The sequence below is a fragment of the Eptesicus fuscus genome, chromosome 23 (assembly GCF_027574615.1).
Source record: "Eptesicus fuscus isolate TK198812 chromosome 23, DD_ASM_mEF_20220401, whole genome shotgun sequence".
Lineage (NCBI taxonomy): Eukaryota > Metazoa > Chordata > Mammalia > Chiroptera > Vespertilionidae > Eptesicus > Eptesicus fuscus.
The window spans coordinates 28,122,838-28,139,305 of NC_072495.1; the positions used below are offsets into that span (position 1 = coordinate 28,122,838).

At 63.6% G+C, this 16,468-nt stretch overlaps 1 protein-coding gene across 1 annotated transcript in view; it reads left to right on the forward strand.

Annotated features, from left to right (window-relative positions):
* Positions 1-14,672, forward strand: part of TMEM132C (transmembrane protein 132C) — a 72,621-nt gene extending 57,949 nt beyond the window's left edge. The window contains exons 5-9 of the mRNA XM_054712420.1: positions 4,764-4,907; positions 9,670-9,875; positions 10,998-11,277; positions 12,187-12,378; positions 13,452-14,672. Coding sequence (XP_054568395.1) covers positions 4,764-4,907; positions 9,670-9,875; positions 10,998-11,277; positions 12,187-12,378; positions 13,452-14,672 — 2,043 coding nt within the window. The remainder of the gene's footprint in view (positions 1-4,763; positions 4,908-9,669; positions 9,876-10,997; positions 11,278-12,186; positions 12,379-13,451) is intronic.
* Positions 14,673-16,468: the final 1,796 nt, after the last annotated feature.

Genomic DNA, 16,468 nt, shown 5'->3' on the forward strand with positions numbered 1-16,468 from the left:
CGGCCCCAATTGGGACTGGTCAAGATGGCCCTGATCGGCCCCAATCGCCGGCCAGGCCAAGGGACCCCACCCGTGCACGAATGTGTGCACCGGCCTCTAGGATAAACATAAAAAATTTAAATCTGTAAGGCTGGGGGGGGGGGCAGGGGGCAGAGGAAACCGGAAATAGGTTCCACCCATTGCCAAAAGGTTTGCATTCGTCCGGGAGGTCAGCAGGGGGCGGCAGGGAGGCTGGAGCCGTGCCGCCTGGCCCGCAGCGCGGGGCACGCCGCCGCCGAGGGCCTGCTGGCCGGCCTGGGCGTCCGGCCATCTCATTACTCAGACGCGGGATTGGCTGGCCCAGACAAGAGGCCATTTTGTATATTTTTGTCCCCGTTTTACAAGGAAAAGTGACGCGGGGACCGGCAGGATCCTCCTAATTGCATGTATGTCAATAATTAATGGAAACGCCGGCGGCATAAATCACGGAGGTGCGTGCTCCGTCGGCTGCCTCCGATGACCCTTGTCATTTTCTTCAGATTTCTCTTCTTCTTCTTTTTTTTTCCCCCCTCCTATTGGGGATGAGCCAACGCGCCTGCCTTCTCACCGTCCTACGATTTGGTTCCTCTTTAAATTCTCTCAACGTCAGGATGAAATTCGATGTCTGAGCCGCGTCTCCGTGGCTTCGAGCCAGGACTCACCAAAGGCATTTATTTAAATCCGAAATGTTAGCAGCATTAAAATGCCCAGCGTCGCGCATCGCTGGGAAATGCCAATTAAAGGGCGTGGAGCCGGACCGGCCTGGCTCGGGGGTTGAGCGTCGACCTAGGAACCAGGAGGTCAGGGTTCGACTCCCGGTCAGGGCCCAGGCCCCGGTTGCGGGCTCCATCCCCAGTGGGGGGCGTGCAGGAGGCAGCCGGCCCATGGTTCTCTCTCACATTGATGTTTCTCTCTCCCCCTCCCTTCTCCCTTCCCTGGCATTCGAGAGAGAATTTGCAGTAGGGTTCCGTTTATGAAATTTCTTCCGAGGCAAACCTGTGGCGACGGAGGTCAGCCGGGCAATTGGCCTGGACCCCCGGCAGGAGCAGAGATGGGCTGCGGCGTCGCGAGGGGACCGGTCCGTTAACATGGCTGCCTTGTACCGTGGGTCTGTTTTACCTCCAACGCGCCCTGGACCAGCCAGCGGGGGTTCGGGGCGGGGCTGTGACCGGTGTTGGTTCAAAAAAAAAAAAAAAAAAATCAGTAATAGTTCTCCCTGCGCGGGGAGGTGGCGCATCGCCCATCTCTGCCACCAGGGGGCAGCGTCCTCCATCCCTTCTGCCTGCGGTAGACGGTGCATTTTCACTCCATCATTTTGGGGTGCATTTGGGCAGGCCGTGCTGAAGGGCAGCGGGAGTCTCCTGTGCCAACAGCTAGCGGGGAATTCGTCGGGTGCCGGATGTGAGAAGTCACTGGCCTTCATTCCTGAGCATCTCCCAGACCGATGCCCGATGCCCCATGCCCCATGCCTGATGCCCGGGCCTAATCTCAGCGCCCGCCCCACCCCCCAGCCCGACCATCAGACACCCCGAGATCCCGGTGGCCACTCCCCTCTTTGCCGGCGTTACCCAGAGTTCATTCCTGGGCCCCCAACGCCCCTGGGTAAAAGCTGGGGTGGGGACCAAGCAATTTCCCCTCCAGCGTGCCCTCCCCCTTCCTCTCTGAAATCGATGAAGATACACTTTGAAACGACGGCCATGCTACAAGGATCCATTGTTTCCTGGACTCACAACTGTAACCCTGCTCCTGCCCCCCCCCCCCCCGCCCCCCTATGTCTCCGCCGACTCCATTCTCAACGAGGCTGCAAAATAAATAAAATAAAGGAGGACGTTTCTCTGGGAACCGGTGCCCCCTAATCGGTGCGCCCTCCCAGCGGAGGCTCCTGGGTAATGGCTCGCCGCGCCCGCCCCGGCGTGGAGGCCCGCGCGCCCCCGCGCAGGGAATTGCTTTCTTTGTCTTAAGTGAGGGCTTCGGAGCGGTGTCTCCATCCGGCATTAGCAGCAAATTGACGGGTAAGTGAGCCGGGCTCCCGCGCCCCCGATGGCGCTGTGAGCGAATTGGAAGTAAATGAGGTGGGAGCCGCGTCTCCCCGCCGTGCGGAGCCCGGACGATGGGCCTGGGGCCGCGGACAGCTCTGCGGGTCCTCGGGGAGCGGGGCGTGGGGGCCCGGCGGCCACTCGCAGGATTGAGCTGCTAAGTGGGGGACGGTGGCGAGGTCCCATCTCTGGGCGGGAACTGCCCGTAGGGAAGCGGGGAGCGGGGGGGAGCGGGGGGGGGGGGGGGGGGGAGGCTGGTTTGTAACTTCCTGTGAGCAAGGCGGCGAGCAGGGTCGTGTGCGCTGAAAACCCACGTGCCTGGACCTCCCAAGGTCACCTTGGCAAGAGCCGCGACCTTGGGGGTCTGGCCGTCCGGGCACCCCCACAGAGACCCACGGAAGAGCCGCATAAAAAGTAATTGCTACACTCGGAAGCTACGTCCTTGTATGAACCATGTCGTCCCCGTGTATTTATTTTTTAAAAAGTAAAAATAAGCCCGGCCGGCGTGGCTCAGGGGCTGAGCGTCAACCTGTGAACCAGGAGGTCAGGGTTCGATTCCCGGTCAGGGGCACAGGCCCGGGTGGCGGGCTCCATCCCCAGGAGGGGGCGTGCAGGAGGCAGCGGATCCCTGATTCTCTCTCATCACGGATGTTTCTATCTCTCTCTCCCTTCCTCTCGGAAATCAATAAAATATATTTTAAAAAAAAGAAAGAAAGGGACATTTGGACACAGACACACACAGAGAAGAATGTCTCTGCCAGTCGGGGGGACACCAGGGTGGTTGCCCCCCGCCCCCCCCCCCAAGCTAGAGGCGGCGAGGGAAGCCGTTTCCTGCGGGTTTCAGAGGGAGTCAGGCCGAGGACACCTCCATTTCCAGCCCCCAGCCCCCGGCCCGGAGCGAGGATAAATCTCCGTGTGCTAAGCCTCCCGGTTTGGGGAGGTTTACAGCAGCCGCAGTAGAGGAGGAAGGGGCGAGAGCATCCGTTATCATAATGACGGTTATGATCATCGGGAGCGGGAGCGAGGCCGCCTGTCGAGGCCGCCGGGCCGCCGTGATGGGTTCCGGGCGGGCGGCTGCTGGGCCGAGGCGCGGGCGGGCAGGCGGGCGGGCAGGCGGGCTCCCAGCAGGTCCCATCAGAATGCTGACCGCCAGCGGCTCCCAGCGGGTCCTCCTCGGCGCACCGCTCCCCGTGCTGAGGTTTCTGGGAGGCACTGCAGAGAGACGGCCGGGGAGCCTGGCCGGTGCGGCTCAGTGGACAGAGCCTCGGCCTGCGGACTGAAGGGTCCCCGGTTCGATTCCCCGTCAGGGCACAGGCCCGGGTTTCGGACTTGACCCCCAGTAGGGGGCGTGCAGGAGACAGCACTACAGGGCTGGAGGAAGGTCGTCTGAGGCCGCTGGCCGGGACCCTGGCTCGTGGGGCCGGCGCGGGGAGTGGGATCCTACAACACGTGTCTCTCCGTGTCCGGCGTGGCTCACTCGGCACCAGGTTCTCACGCGTCCTCCACGTTGTAGCAGGCGCCCGGGCTTCCCTCCTGTTCGCGGCTGCGTCCTATTCCACCCGCGCCTCTTCTCCGCGTGAGAACCCGCTCCGGCGACACGTGCCCGTCCCGTGGCCGGTGCCTCAGGCTCGGGAAGTTAGCCTGTGCTCTCGATCTCGGTAAAGACGCCGTCCGTACGACCGACCGCAGAAGACGCGCAGCCGATTTGCATGTAGGAGGGCGAATCGAATAACAAGCCTCGGGCTCCGTGCAAATTGGAAACGACAGTGATTTAAAGGCCGGACTCCCATGGATTCTTTCCAGCGAAGCACAGCCGCTCCCCGGGGTGTCCTGGGCGGGAGGGAGGCGCAGCCGGAGCCGAGAGAAGCCACTTAGTCACGCAGGGAGCTCCCCTGAGCGCCGGCCCGGCCCGGCCGCGTCCCGGAGGCCCTGAGCGGGTCTGTCCACGGGTGTGTCCGGGCTCAGAGGGCCGCAGGGAGCAGGGGCCGAGCGTGCCGCCTGCAGCGCCTCCTGCAGGTCAGGACAGGTGGTGTCCGCGCCCCGCCTGCCCCGCACCCGGCTTCCTCCGGTCCGGCTGGGGCTGGGGCCTGTCCCCAAAGACAATGCAATGTTACGCCTTTAAATTGTGCCCGGGGCCCGACCGCCTGGCTCAGGGGTTGAACCAGGAGGTCACAGTTCGATTCCCGGTCGGGGCACAGGCCCAGGTTACGGTCTGACCCCCAGTGTGGGGCGTGCAGGAGGCAGCCAGTCCATGACTCTCTCTCACATCGATGTTTCTCTGTCTCTCCCTCTCTCTCTAAAAACCAATGTAACAATATCCTCGGGTGACGATGAACAAAATAAATAAAAATATTTTTTCAAAAATACTCCCCAGGTCCCTCCAGGCCGTCTCTAAGGGTGAGATGCCTTCTGCTCTGCACAGTCTTCCACGGAGTAGCGTTACCACAGCTCCCCCCTTCCCCTCCCCCCCGCCCCCCGTGGGCACCCGCTGCTCCAGGTCTGAGCGCTGCCGCGAACAGGGCGGCTGCGAGAGAGGAAGGCGACCCTCGGTGCCCGGAAAGCTCGCTGTTCGACGCTCTCGGGCGACCGTCCCCGAGGACGGCGCTCTGCCGCGTTCCGGAGGCGGGGGCTGGGTGCCGCGTCCACATAGCGGGCGGGCTCCCCGCGCGGCCACCGCAGCCCCCAGACCCTGGTGTGTGGTCCCCGCAGGACACGGAGCTGCTGAACACGGCCATCCTCACGGGGCAGGCGGTCGCCCTGCCGCTCCGGGCCGTGTCCGTGGAGGAGAGCGGCGCCGTGACGGACATCTCCGAGGCCGTGGAGTGCAAGGCCGCCGACGAGGCCGTCCTCAAGGTGAGGGGTTCTGTGGTGGTCAGTCCGCCCCGGGGGTGCGTTCCTGTCGCCTGTTAGAGAGCGAGGGAGGGAGGGAGGCAGGGATGGAGGGAGAGAGAGAGAGAGAGCAGAGATGAGAGAGAGAGAGAACATTGATGAGAGAGAGAAAGAGAGAGAGAGACATTGATGAGAGAGAGAGAAGCATTGATGAGAGAGAGAAAGAGAGAGAGAGAGAAAGAGAGAGAGAGAGAGATTGAGAGAGAGAGAGAGAGAGAAACATTGATGAGAGAATCATTGATGTGAGAGAGACACAGCCATCAGTTGCCTACACTCGCCCTGGCTGTGACCTGGGATGGAACCTGCAACCCGGGTACATGCCCTTGATCGGGAATCGAACCCGTGACCCTTCGGTGCGTGGGCCGACGCTCTGACCGCTGAGTGACACTGGCCAGGGTTCACGTGTGTGTTGAGGCGTGGGGCACCCCTCCGTTGCAGCCCCGGCCGGTGCCCTGGACCGCGTGTGGCGAGGGGCGGCCGTGCTGGACGGCAAAGGGCTGACCTCCGAGCTGGGCTCTGCCCCGGGGCCCCCGGACCTCCTGCCCCGGGTGACTCTGTGCGGGGCCGCCCTGAGCACTGTGGGGAGTTGGGGAGCGCTCCTGCCTTCCACCCCGGAGATGCCCCCAGCCCACCCACTGTGTCTGGACAGGAACCCCCCCCCCCCCCGGGGGGAGACATCGCCCCGCGGAGAATCCCTGCCCGTGGCCGGCCGACCCCCGTCACCGCGGGAAGCCCCGGCGGGTGCGTGTGCCTGTGCCCACACTCGCGGGCGGCGGGCGTGCCGAGGGGCCGCGTGTGGAGAGCCCCGTCCCCGGCACCTCCTCTCCAGCAGCCACCGCTGCGGTTGCCTTGACAACACGCCGCCCTGGGGATGTTGGGACCGTTTCTGGCCACTTAATTCTCCATCGAGGCCCCGCAGGTTGTTTGCAGTTGTGATCAGGAAGAAATCAGCCGCCCGCAGGCTCCCGTGGTGTGTGTGCGGGGGGGGGGGAGGGTTCCCCAGCAACCCCTGCAGCCTGCACCCCGGACAGAGCTCAGGCCGGCTCCTGGCCCCTGACCCCTGGCCCCTGGCCGGGCGGGGTTTACGCTCCGCACACGGTCTGTGGCCCGGAGGAGCGGTGAGATGCGGAAAGCCAGCCGGGCCGAGGGCGGCGGGGGGGATCTTAGGGGCTGGATGGCGGCCCATCACTCCAGCCCCCCAACCCTCCCGTCTGGTCTCTGGACCAGCAGGACCCCCCGGGCAGAGAACTCAGGTGCGTTCAGGCGTCGGGCTGGTAACAAACCTGGACGCCAGGGTTTTTCAAACGCCGGGAACGCATTCGCTGTTTTAAAAACAGGGCGCAGGGCCGCCGGTCCACGAGGCCCGGTTCCTTCCTCCGTTCTCCAGCGCACGCTGCGCGAAGCACCTACTGTGTGCTGGTCCGGTCACGAGGGTTAGAACACTGCACCAGACAGCCCTGGTCCCTGGTGAGGGTCCGCGCCAGAGGAGGAATAGTAACCAAACCACTCGGGTCAGACGGAGAGCGGGCACGGCGGCCGGGGCAAAAGGGGGAGATGGAGCCGGGGGGGGGGGGGGGGCTGGGAGAGTCGCAGTTTTAAGAGGAAACGTCAGAGAACGCCTCTCTGTCTCTCCGGGGTGATTACGTGCGAGGAAACTCCAGAAAGGCCTGAGGGTGGGAGGGTGGGGAGACCGCATCGCAGGCGTACAACGAGGCAGCCCTACTGGGTGGGTCTCGCCAGGGGTGTGGTTCTCAGAGCCGGGGACACAGCTCGGGTGCGAGGCCTGGGAATCTGCCGTTTCTGTCTCGGAACTTCATTTCCCTTCCCATCCACCCCCCACCCCGCAAGGGGCAAGAAAAAAACCCTGCAGCAGGAGTTTGATTTCGGAACGGTTTTCTTTTTAAGATACATTTTTATCGATTTCAGAGAGGAGGGGAGAGGGAGAGAGAGAGACATCGATGATGAGAGTCATGGATCGGCTGCCTCTTGCACGCCCCCTACTGGTGGGGATGGAGCCTGCAACCCAGGCCTGTGCCCAGACGGGGAATCCAACCGTGACCTCCTGGTTCCTAGGTCGTAGCTCAGCCCCTGAGCCGTGCGGCCGGGCTCATGTTCAGTTTGGGGGCTGTTGGAGCTGCGAGCGGAGGGGTGGCCTGAGCAGTTGGGTATCTGGAGGCAGGACGCGGGGCGTCGCTCCCACAAAGATGTAACTTAAGGCAACAGAACGAACAATGGCGGCAATAGGTCAGGGCCCCCATGTCTGTGTCCCTGCCCCCCCCCCAATTCCCTAGGCTGGGGTCCTGACCCCCGAGGTGGTGGTGGGAGGAGGGACGGCGGGAGGCGATGAGGCGGTGAGGTGGAGCCCTCATGAATGGGATTAGCGCCCTCATAAAGGGACCCAGGGCCCGGCTGGTGTGGCTCAGTAGTTGAGCTTCGACCTGTGAACCAGGAGGTCAGGGTTCTATTCCCGGGTCAGGGCACAGGCCCGGGTTGTGGGCTCGATCCCCAGTGTGGGGCGTGCAGGAGGCAGCCGATCCATGATTCTCTCTCTCTCCCTTCCTCTCTGAAATCAATAAAAATATATTAAAAAATAAATAAATAAACCGGTGGATTTGGGCTGCTTGGTGCAGAGGAGGCAGCTCATTGTGGGAAACCGTGGTTCCCGCCTCGGCCACTCGGCCGGGGATGAGTGTGTCCGAGGTTCCCCAGGCCTTTACGGCCCCATCGGAATAGCAGGTACAACCCCCTCCTCCCCCCCCCCCCCCCCCCGCACCGCAGCCCCCTCCCCCCCCACACACCGCAGCGCCACGCCCTCCGTGTTCCTCGTAATCACTTATGTATCCGGGAGCCGCCGCTTCCCTCCCGCCAGAGCCAGGAAGGTAATAAACGAGGGAGTCAATGGCCCGTAAATTGCAACATTGATTAAAGAAATGATTACGGACATCACTCTCGTCCAGGCCGGTCTCCACGCTAATGACGAGCCTGGGACGGCGGCTGGAATTGGTTTCCGCCCTCGATCGGTGTGTAAACACTTTACAGCCGTGCCTGACCCTCAGCCCGAGATGGATCGGCTGCACCCGCCCACCAGCTCCCGGCCACGGTCCCCGCAGACGGGGGCTGCTGAGCCCAGCCCTCCCGCTGCCCCTGCAAACACAGTGTGAGGGGGTGAGGGTGGACGTGGGCCCAGAGCAGCTGTCCGTCGTTCCCGGGAGCCGGGGAGAGGGAGGGGGCGGGGGAGCTCCTGGCTCTGCACCGGGTGGGAGCGCTCGGGCCGGGCCGGGGGTTGGACGGAGACAGATCAGCAACGTGGCCGCTGCGGCTCAGGGTGGGAACGCCCCTGTGGCGGCGCCAGGAATGACTTCATTAACTCAGACGCGTTCCCGCAGAACTGCAGGGCATGCGTTTCCATCACAGGAACTCGCTGTACCTGTGTCCTCCGAGGAGGCGGTGATCCCGAGGAGTCAGCAGACGCGCAGAAGTGCTGTCCAGCAGTTTCCAAGTTAACTTCCCGTGTTTCCCCGGCTCTCGGCTCCCTCTTGCCTCAGGCTCTCGCCACAGCTCCCCTCACCCCAAGATTCTTGTTTGTCTGGAAGTGGGTGTGCCCATGAGGGAAGGACCTGCTCACCCACCGATCCAGCTGTCCATCATCCATCCATCTTCCATCCATCGTCCATCCATCGTCCATCCATCATCCATCCATCATTCACCCATCCATCCATCCATCATTCATCCATCTATCCATCCATCCATCAATCAAACTGTCCATCTATCTATCCATCCACCATCCATCATCCATCCATCTTCCATCCATCATCCATCCATCTTCCATCCATCATTCACCCATCCATCCATCCATCCATTCATTCATCTATCCATCCATCCATCAATCAAACTGTCCATCTATCTATCTATCCATCCGTCATCCATCCATCTTCCATCCATCGTCCATCTATCATCCATCCATCATTCATCCATCATCCATCCATCATCCATCCATCTCTGTCTATCTGTCCATCTACCCACCCATCTCTATCTGTCCATCTATCCACCCATCTCTATCTGTCCGTCCGTCCATCCATCCCTTGAGTATCCACGTTGCTGAGCTCCCCCTGAGCAGCTGGTGTGAGGAGCCAGGAGATCAAAGATGAGCCCGAGGTCCCTCTTGCCTCCAAGGGTTTCTCAGTATGGCCGCTGATGCGGGCACATGGGGTCGGTGTCGGTCGCGTCCCATAAACTCGGCTCCGCACGACGGGTCACGGTGTCTCCCTGTAACCCAACCCACTTCCACTTCCACTTTTCAGTCTTATAAGACGGGGGAACATAACCCAGTCTGATTGCCAGGAGACGTAGCCATCACCGAAGTTGGGGGAGGGGCTTCTAGCCATCCAGTCCTCTGTTTGCAGGTCCCGGGGGCACCCACGGTCAGTCAGAGGCCCCCCGGGGACCTCTGATGGGGTCCTACCCTGTCCGCGTTGCCCCTTCCAGCTGCTTCCTGCATCTTTCCACGGACCCTTCCTCTTTCTCTGTCCCCCTCACGCTGCCCCCCCCCCGGGCGCCGCCCTCCAGGGTCACCTCCCAGCAAACCCTCCGCGCTGCCTCCTTGTCCCCGGGTCTGGCCTGGGAGGAACCCGATCTTAGCCTGTGCCCTTTTGTGAGCAACGGGACGACCCGGAGGATGGCCTCCGGGCCCGCGAGCCCCTCTACCCTCCCCTCTCTGTCTGCGCAGGTGTCCGACCGCTGCGACTACGTCTTCGTCAACGGGAAGGAGATGAAGGGCAAGGTGGACGCCGTGGTGACCTTCACCTACCAGCACCTGAGCGCCCCCCTGCACGTCACCGTGTGGGTGCCCCGGCTGCCGCTGCAGATCGAGGTCTCGGACACAGAGCTGAGCCAGATCAAGGGCTGGCGGGTCCCTATCGTGGACAGTAAGAGGTGAGCCCCGCTGGGGGGGGGGGTGGGCGGGGAGGAGTGGGGGAGATACACCAGAGCACGGCCGTGGCTTTGTTTATCCATCATCACATGAAAGCAGCCTGCGCACAGTAGGTGCTGGGCCTGCGCACAGTAGGAGCTGCTGTTGTCCCGGCGATCGCATGTCCTCCGGCCTAACCTCAGACCTCCGAGGACACCAAGGCCAGAGGGCCCAGCCAGCAGGAGGGCCACCCGGCGGCAGGGTCAGCGTCAGACCCGGGCCTTGGGGGGACTGGCCTCTGAGGGTGCCTCCCTGGAAGGGATGAGAGGGAAGTTACACGTCTTAGCCCCGCGGCCCCCGGGGAACTGGAGTTTGGGGTTTATTTTCTCCTCCTTCTGTGGTTTGGGAATAGCTAGGAGCTTGACAAGCTCTGTGACGATCCAATTATTGGATAACATTGAATTGCATTTCTTTTTATTTTTTAATTGATTCCAGAGAGGACGGAGAGGGAGAGAGAGAGAGAAACATCCATGATGAGAGAGAATCACGGATCGGCTGCCTCCTGCACGCCAGGAATGGAGACCTCCTGGCAGGTCCCGCGTGCCCCGTAAGAGGTGACATGTGATCTGCGTCTTTCTCAGTTTGGCCCCGACTCAGTGACTACGAGCTGCTTAGGGGACGGCGGGGGCTGAGGAACCGTTAGCGCTCATGTTGTTATCTGCACTAATAAAAGAGTAAGATGCAAATTGACCATACCTCCGCCACGCCCGCCAGCCAATCAGGAGTGAGTATGCAAATTAACCCAACAAAGATGGCGGGTTGATTTGCATACACAGGCACGGAGCGGCCGGGCGGGCATTCCGCACTGCCCCAGCCGATCCGGGCCTCTGGGCAGCGTGGGAAGGCAGAAAAGTGGCTCCGGGCTGGAGCGAGGGCGGTGCCGGCAGCCAGGGGAAGGAGGGCCCATTCTTGCAGGAATCGGGCCTCTAGTTCGTCAATAAGTGTCTTCGAGGGGGAGCTGCCTGAGGCTCTGGGCCCCGTGGAGAGGCCCTGCTGTAGGCGGAGGCACCCCGCCCCGCTGCCCTGAGGCCCCAGAGCCTCGGGGAGCCCCTCCCCTGCGCCTGAGCGCCCCCTCCTGCCCACAGGCCCATGCACGCCAGCGAGGAGCAGGAGGAGGACGAGGAGGTGCGGCGCGGCCGGGGCTGCGCCCTGCAGTACCAGCGCGCCACGGTGCGCGTGCTCACCCGCTTCCTGTCCGAGGGCGCCGGGCCCTGGGCCCCGCCCAGCCTCCTGCTCGGCCCCGACTGGCAGGTGGACGTCACCCACCTGGTGGCCGACTTCATGAAGCTGGAGGCGCCGCGCGTGGCCACGCTGCTGGACGGCCGGGTCCTGGTCGGGCGGGAGGCCGGGATGACCACCATCCAGGTAGGAGGCTGCCCCGCCCTGAGCGTGGTGGGCGCTGGGTGGGGGTGCTGGCCAGGTGGGCGGGGCCCCCACGGCCAATGCTTGTCCCCCTGGGGGCATCCTGGGGGCACCGGACGGGGAGGCTGGCCCAGTGCTGAGGGCCGTTCTCCTCCCGAACAGAATGGAGAAGGCGTGACCCCTCGCTCCCTGCGGCTGCTTCATCCCCACCCCCTCCCAGGGCCCCCCCCCACCCCCACCACGCTCCTCACTTAGCACCCATGTCCCCGCACTGTGCCCCCCGTGGCTGGGGGGGATGCGCCCCTAAGTCTCTCTGTCCTTCTTCCATTTACTCACCCGACAAGCTCCTTCAGCGTCCCACGGCCCCTGACCTCCAGGGGGTGTCTACACGTTGGGGTTCCAGGACAGAGGACAAAGCCATGGGGGTCTTTGCCCTCAATTCCCACCCTACCCACTCTTCCTTTTTGATTTTGTTTGTTTGTTTTTTTTAATATATTTGTATTGATTTCAGAGAGGAAGGGAGAGGGAGAGAGAGAGAAACACCCATGATGAGAGTCATCCATCAGCTGCCTCCTGCACGCCCCCTACTGGGGATGGCGCCCTGATCAGGAATCTAACCAGGACCTCCTGGTTCACAGGTCGACGCTCAACCACCGAGCCATGCCGGCCGGGCCAGAATGGGTTTTAATACGTATTTCAATTTCCCAAAGAGAACGAAGTGTCAGCGGGGGGGGGGGGGGGGGGGGGGGAGCGGAGGGGGGTGACTATCTGATTCTCCGTGTGAGTGCTGAGCGAGGCACTGTGGCTTCTCCCTGTCTCTGCGCCTCCGCCGTTTGGGATGGAGGAACAGGGCACAGGAGCCGTGTGATGAGGGTCTGTCCCGTGTCCTGCCCTCCCCGCCCCCCCCCCCAGGTGCTGTCCCCTCTGTCCGACTCCATCCTGGGCGAGAAGACGGTGACGGTGCTGGAGGACAGAGTGTCGCTGACGGACCTGGCCGTCCAGCTGGTGGCCGGGCTGTCGCTCACCCTGCACCCCAGCGCGGGGAACGGCGAGGTGGTCACCGCTGTGGCCGAGGCGGACGAGCTGCTGCGGGCCCCCAAGCAGGTGGGAGCCCGGCGCCCGGGGGTGGGGGGGGGGAGAGGGGCAGGCGGCTCCCGGGCCTGGTTCTGGGGGAGGGGACGTGGGTGGGGGGCAGGGGTGGGGTCTTGGAACCCCCTTCTAGAATGCAGGCCGAGGCACTGCAGGCAAAAGCACCCGTCTCGCCCACAGGGACTTGGGGTGACATGGGCCACAGTGTCCCCACCTGCCTGATTTATTTATTTTATTTATTTTAAATATATCTCTATTGATGTCAGAGAGGAAGGGAGAGGGAGAGAGAGAGAGAGAGAGAAACATGGATGAGGAGAGAGAATCCTGGACCGGCTGCCTCCTGCACGCCCCCTGCTGGTGGGGATCGAGCCTGCAACCCGGACCTGTACCCTGATGGGGAGTCAAACCGTGACCTCCTGGTTCCTAGGTTGACCCTCAACCCCTGAGCCAGGCGGGTGGGGCCCTCTGGGTTCCGTTCTAGGGTCTTTGCGGGGTGATCAGAAGAGCAGGTGTTTGGTAGGAAAAGGCCGTCGCTGACCATCTCTTATGGGCAAGGCCCCTCACCCAAGCCCTCGGGGTCGTTAACGGAGGGGCAGGAGTTTCTCTTGAGCCTGAAGCTAAAATTGCCTTAAGCTCCCCCGGCCGGCGGGGCTCAGGGGTTGAGCATCGACCTATGAACCAGGGGGTCAGGGTTCAATTCCGGGTCAGGGCACAGGCCCGGGTTCCGGGCTCGATCCCCAGTGTGGGGCGTGCAGGAGGCAGCCGACCCGTGATTCTCTCCCCTCATGGGTGTCTCTCTCTCTCTCTCTCCCTCTTCCTCTCTGAAATCAATAAATATTTTTGTTTCAAAAGTTGCCTTTAGCTCAAAGCAATCTGCATACCACAGAGGCACGTCTTGGGGTGACTATCTAGGCCCCCACACTTGCTTTAGTGCCGTGGTCCGGAACTGGAGGGGCGGTAAGGGGGGGCGGGTGTCCTAAGAGCAGAGGGGCGCCCGCCCAGTCCCCTAACGGGCTGTCGTCGCCCCCCCCGCCCCCTCCCCCCTCTCCCCCTTCCTCCCTCCCCCCTCCCCTCCCCCCCCCCCCCAGGAAGCCGTGGTCAGCACGTGGCTGCGGTTCAGCGACGGCTCGGCGGCGCCCCTGGACATCTACGACAGCCGGGACTTCGCCCTGAGCGCCTCCTCCCTGGACGAGGCCGTGGTGTCCGCGCCCCCGGCGCGCGCCCCGGGGTGGCCCGTGGTGGCGGCCGAAGGGGAGGGCCAGGGGCCGCTGGTCCGCGTGGACCTCAGCATCGCCGGCACCTGCCAGAAGTCCAAGCGCCGGAGCGTCCTGGCGGGGGGCGTGGGCAGCGTCCGGGTCAAGTTCGGCCCGAAGGACGCGGACTCGGGCCCCGGCGGCGGCGGCGGCGGCGGCGCAGAGGCGGCGGAGGAGGACGCGGAGGGCGAGACCCGGAACCACGCCAGCGACCGGCGGCCCGAGGGCGCGGAGGCCGAGCGCGAGGAGGGGGCGGCGCGCAGGGGCGGCCCCACGGCCCGGTCGCTGCTGGACCCCAAGGCGGCCCGGAACAGCCGGCCGGCCGGGGCCCGTGCGCCCGCCGCGGGGCAGGTGCAGAACATCCCGCTGGACCTGAGCCACTTCCCCGCGCGGCCCGGGGGGCTCCCGCGCGCGGCGGCCGGGGCGGGGCTGGCGGGCGGCGGCCCGGCGCCCGGCGCGCGCGGCCTGAGCGACCTGGAGGTCGGCATGTACGCGCTGCTGGGCGTCTTCTGCCTGGCCATCCTGGTCTTCCTGGCCAACGGCGCCACCTTCGCCCTCAGGTACCGGCGCAAGCAGCTGCCCCCCGAGGGCCCCGCCTCCTCCGGGGGGACCCACGCGCACGACTGGGTGTGGCTGGGCAACGAGGCGGAGCTGCTGGACAGCGCGGGCCGGGGGTCCCCGCCGCCGCCCCCGCCGCCGCCGCCGCCCGAGGAGCGCACGACCGTCCTGGACCGCGGGCCCGCGGGCTGCGAGGACCTCAGCCGCCTCCTGCGGAACGGGGGCGGCTCCCCGAAGCGGGCGCAAGGCCAGGCGCCCCGCCCCGCTGCCGAACCGGGGGGCGGGCCGGGCCGGGACCCCAGTCGGGAGCCCCCGCCCTCGCCCACCTCCAGGAGGAGGAAGGTCCAGTTCGCCTCCTTCCCCGACGGCGGCGGCGGCCCCACCGCGACCCCCGTCCCCAGCGGCCCGGAGGACAGCCCGTGGGTGGGCCCGGACCTGGGCGTGGGCGCCCCCCACGAGCTGAGAACCTACCTGGACAAGTTCCAGGACGCAGTGTAGGACCCTCTGGGCAAAGGGCCCGTGCCCGGCCCTCACCTCATTTCCGGAGGCGACCTGGGTGCTGGGGGGGGGGGGGCGGGGGGAGTCGCAGGGGGTGGCCTGGGGCGCGCTATGGACTCCTTGGCCCATTGGAAGCCGGGAAGGGACTTTTATTTTGTAGAGTGGAAGCCGGGAAGGGACTTTTGTTGTGTAACGGGGGTTTGTAGCCGCGGAGGGGGCTGAGCCAAGGTCGCAGGAGGAGCTCTGGCGGGGGGGGGGGGGGGGGCGCTGACCACCATGCTGACCGCGCCCCAGGCCGAGTCCCGAGCGTGTGCCAGGAGTCCCCACCGGGAACACAGTCAAGCTACCAAAAATGATTTGTTTTAAGAAAAAAAATGCAAAAAGGCAAATAAAAAGAGCCGAAAAGAACCATCTGTGGGTATTTCTAAGAAAGGAGCGAAATCTACACCTAGGGCCCGGGAAGAGGCAGCTCCGTGTTCATTCCCCGCCCCGCCCCGCCCCGTGGGTGTGGGCGGGGCCGTCCCCGTGGGGCGGCTGTACCGGGAGCCTCCTGACCCTGAGGAATGGAACCTGCGGGCCTGCTGGTTCACAATGTTTTCTTTTAATCCGCAAACCGGTTAGACATGCGGATACCGGTTAAAAGTGCGGATTTTGTCATCAAAGAAAACGCGACAATTTCAAGAGAAACATCAAACTTGCTTTATTCAAAGTAACGTCCATCGCTAGCCACACATTTCCCCCATCTTTCAGGTCATTTGTGGGTACCGTCCCAATAGAACTTTTCTTGTTTTGAGGCAGACCATTCAGAGACCCCATTTCCCACGTCTGCGTCCGTGTTGAAGGGCTGCTCAGACAGTGCGTGTGCCATCGATCGGAACACGTGGTCATCTGAAGGAGCAATGCAACAGAACAGCACACACATCACATCGCATGTATATCGACATACGTGTGACTCCATGTACTGGGGGAAAATCCGCATTAGTACCCGGTACCCCTGGCAGGTTGCGCATCAGCTGTTATTTTTTAACGGCCTCACAGCGGGGTGTGTGCAGCGGAGTGGCCTCCACGTGGCAGAGCGGCCCTGCGTGATGCGGCCTCCGTGCGCCGAGACCTCCGCTCGGGCGCCCCCTGCCGGCGGGTGGTGCGCAGGGGCCCCCAGGCTGCGCCTCGGTTCTGTTTGTGTGAATTACTAACATCGGCAGCTGGGACGGGTCCTTGGGGAAGGAATGGCCAGCCCCTGGGAGGGAGAGGTCGCCCTGGCCCACCTTTCGCCTCCTCTAGGCCGGTCCAGAGCCGTGCGCAGGGGGAACCCCTCCCGTCCCCCCATCCCCTGCCCACCATCACCGGACACCGTGGCCGTGGGCTCCCCGGGAATGGCCGGGAAGGCGGATAAAACACAGCGCCGTGAGCTGGGGCCTGGGACCCTCAACATAAAAGGCCACGCGCATTCAGTTGTGATGTTTTTGTTGTTGCTGTTAATCCTCACCCGAGGATGTCGTCCCACCGGGCTTTTCAGAGAGAGAGGAAGGGAGAGGGAGAGACAGAGAGAAACATCGACGGGAGAGAAACACATGGGTTGGTTGCCTCCTGCACGTGACCGGAACCGAACCAGGGACCCTTTGTTCCCACGCCCTCTCCATGGAGCCACACCGGCCAGGGCTATTGAGATTTTTATTTTTATTTTTTTTAAGAAAAAGAACAGCTGTTCGGGAAGCCCTGATTCAGGCAGAACCCCGCCGTGTTTCAGGGAAGAGAGGAGGGCGATGGGTATTGAGGAGAAAGGGAGGGAAGGGTCA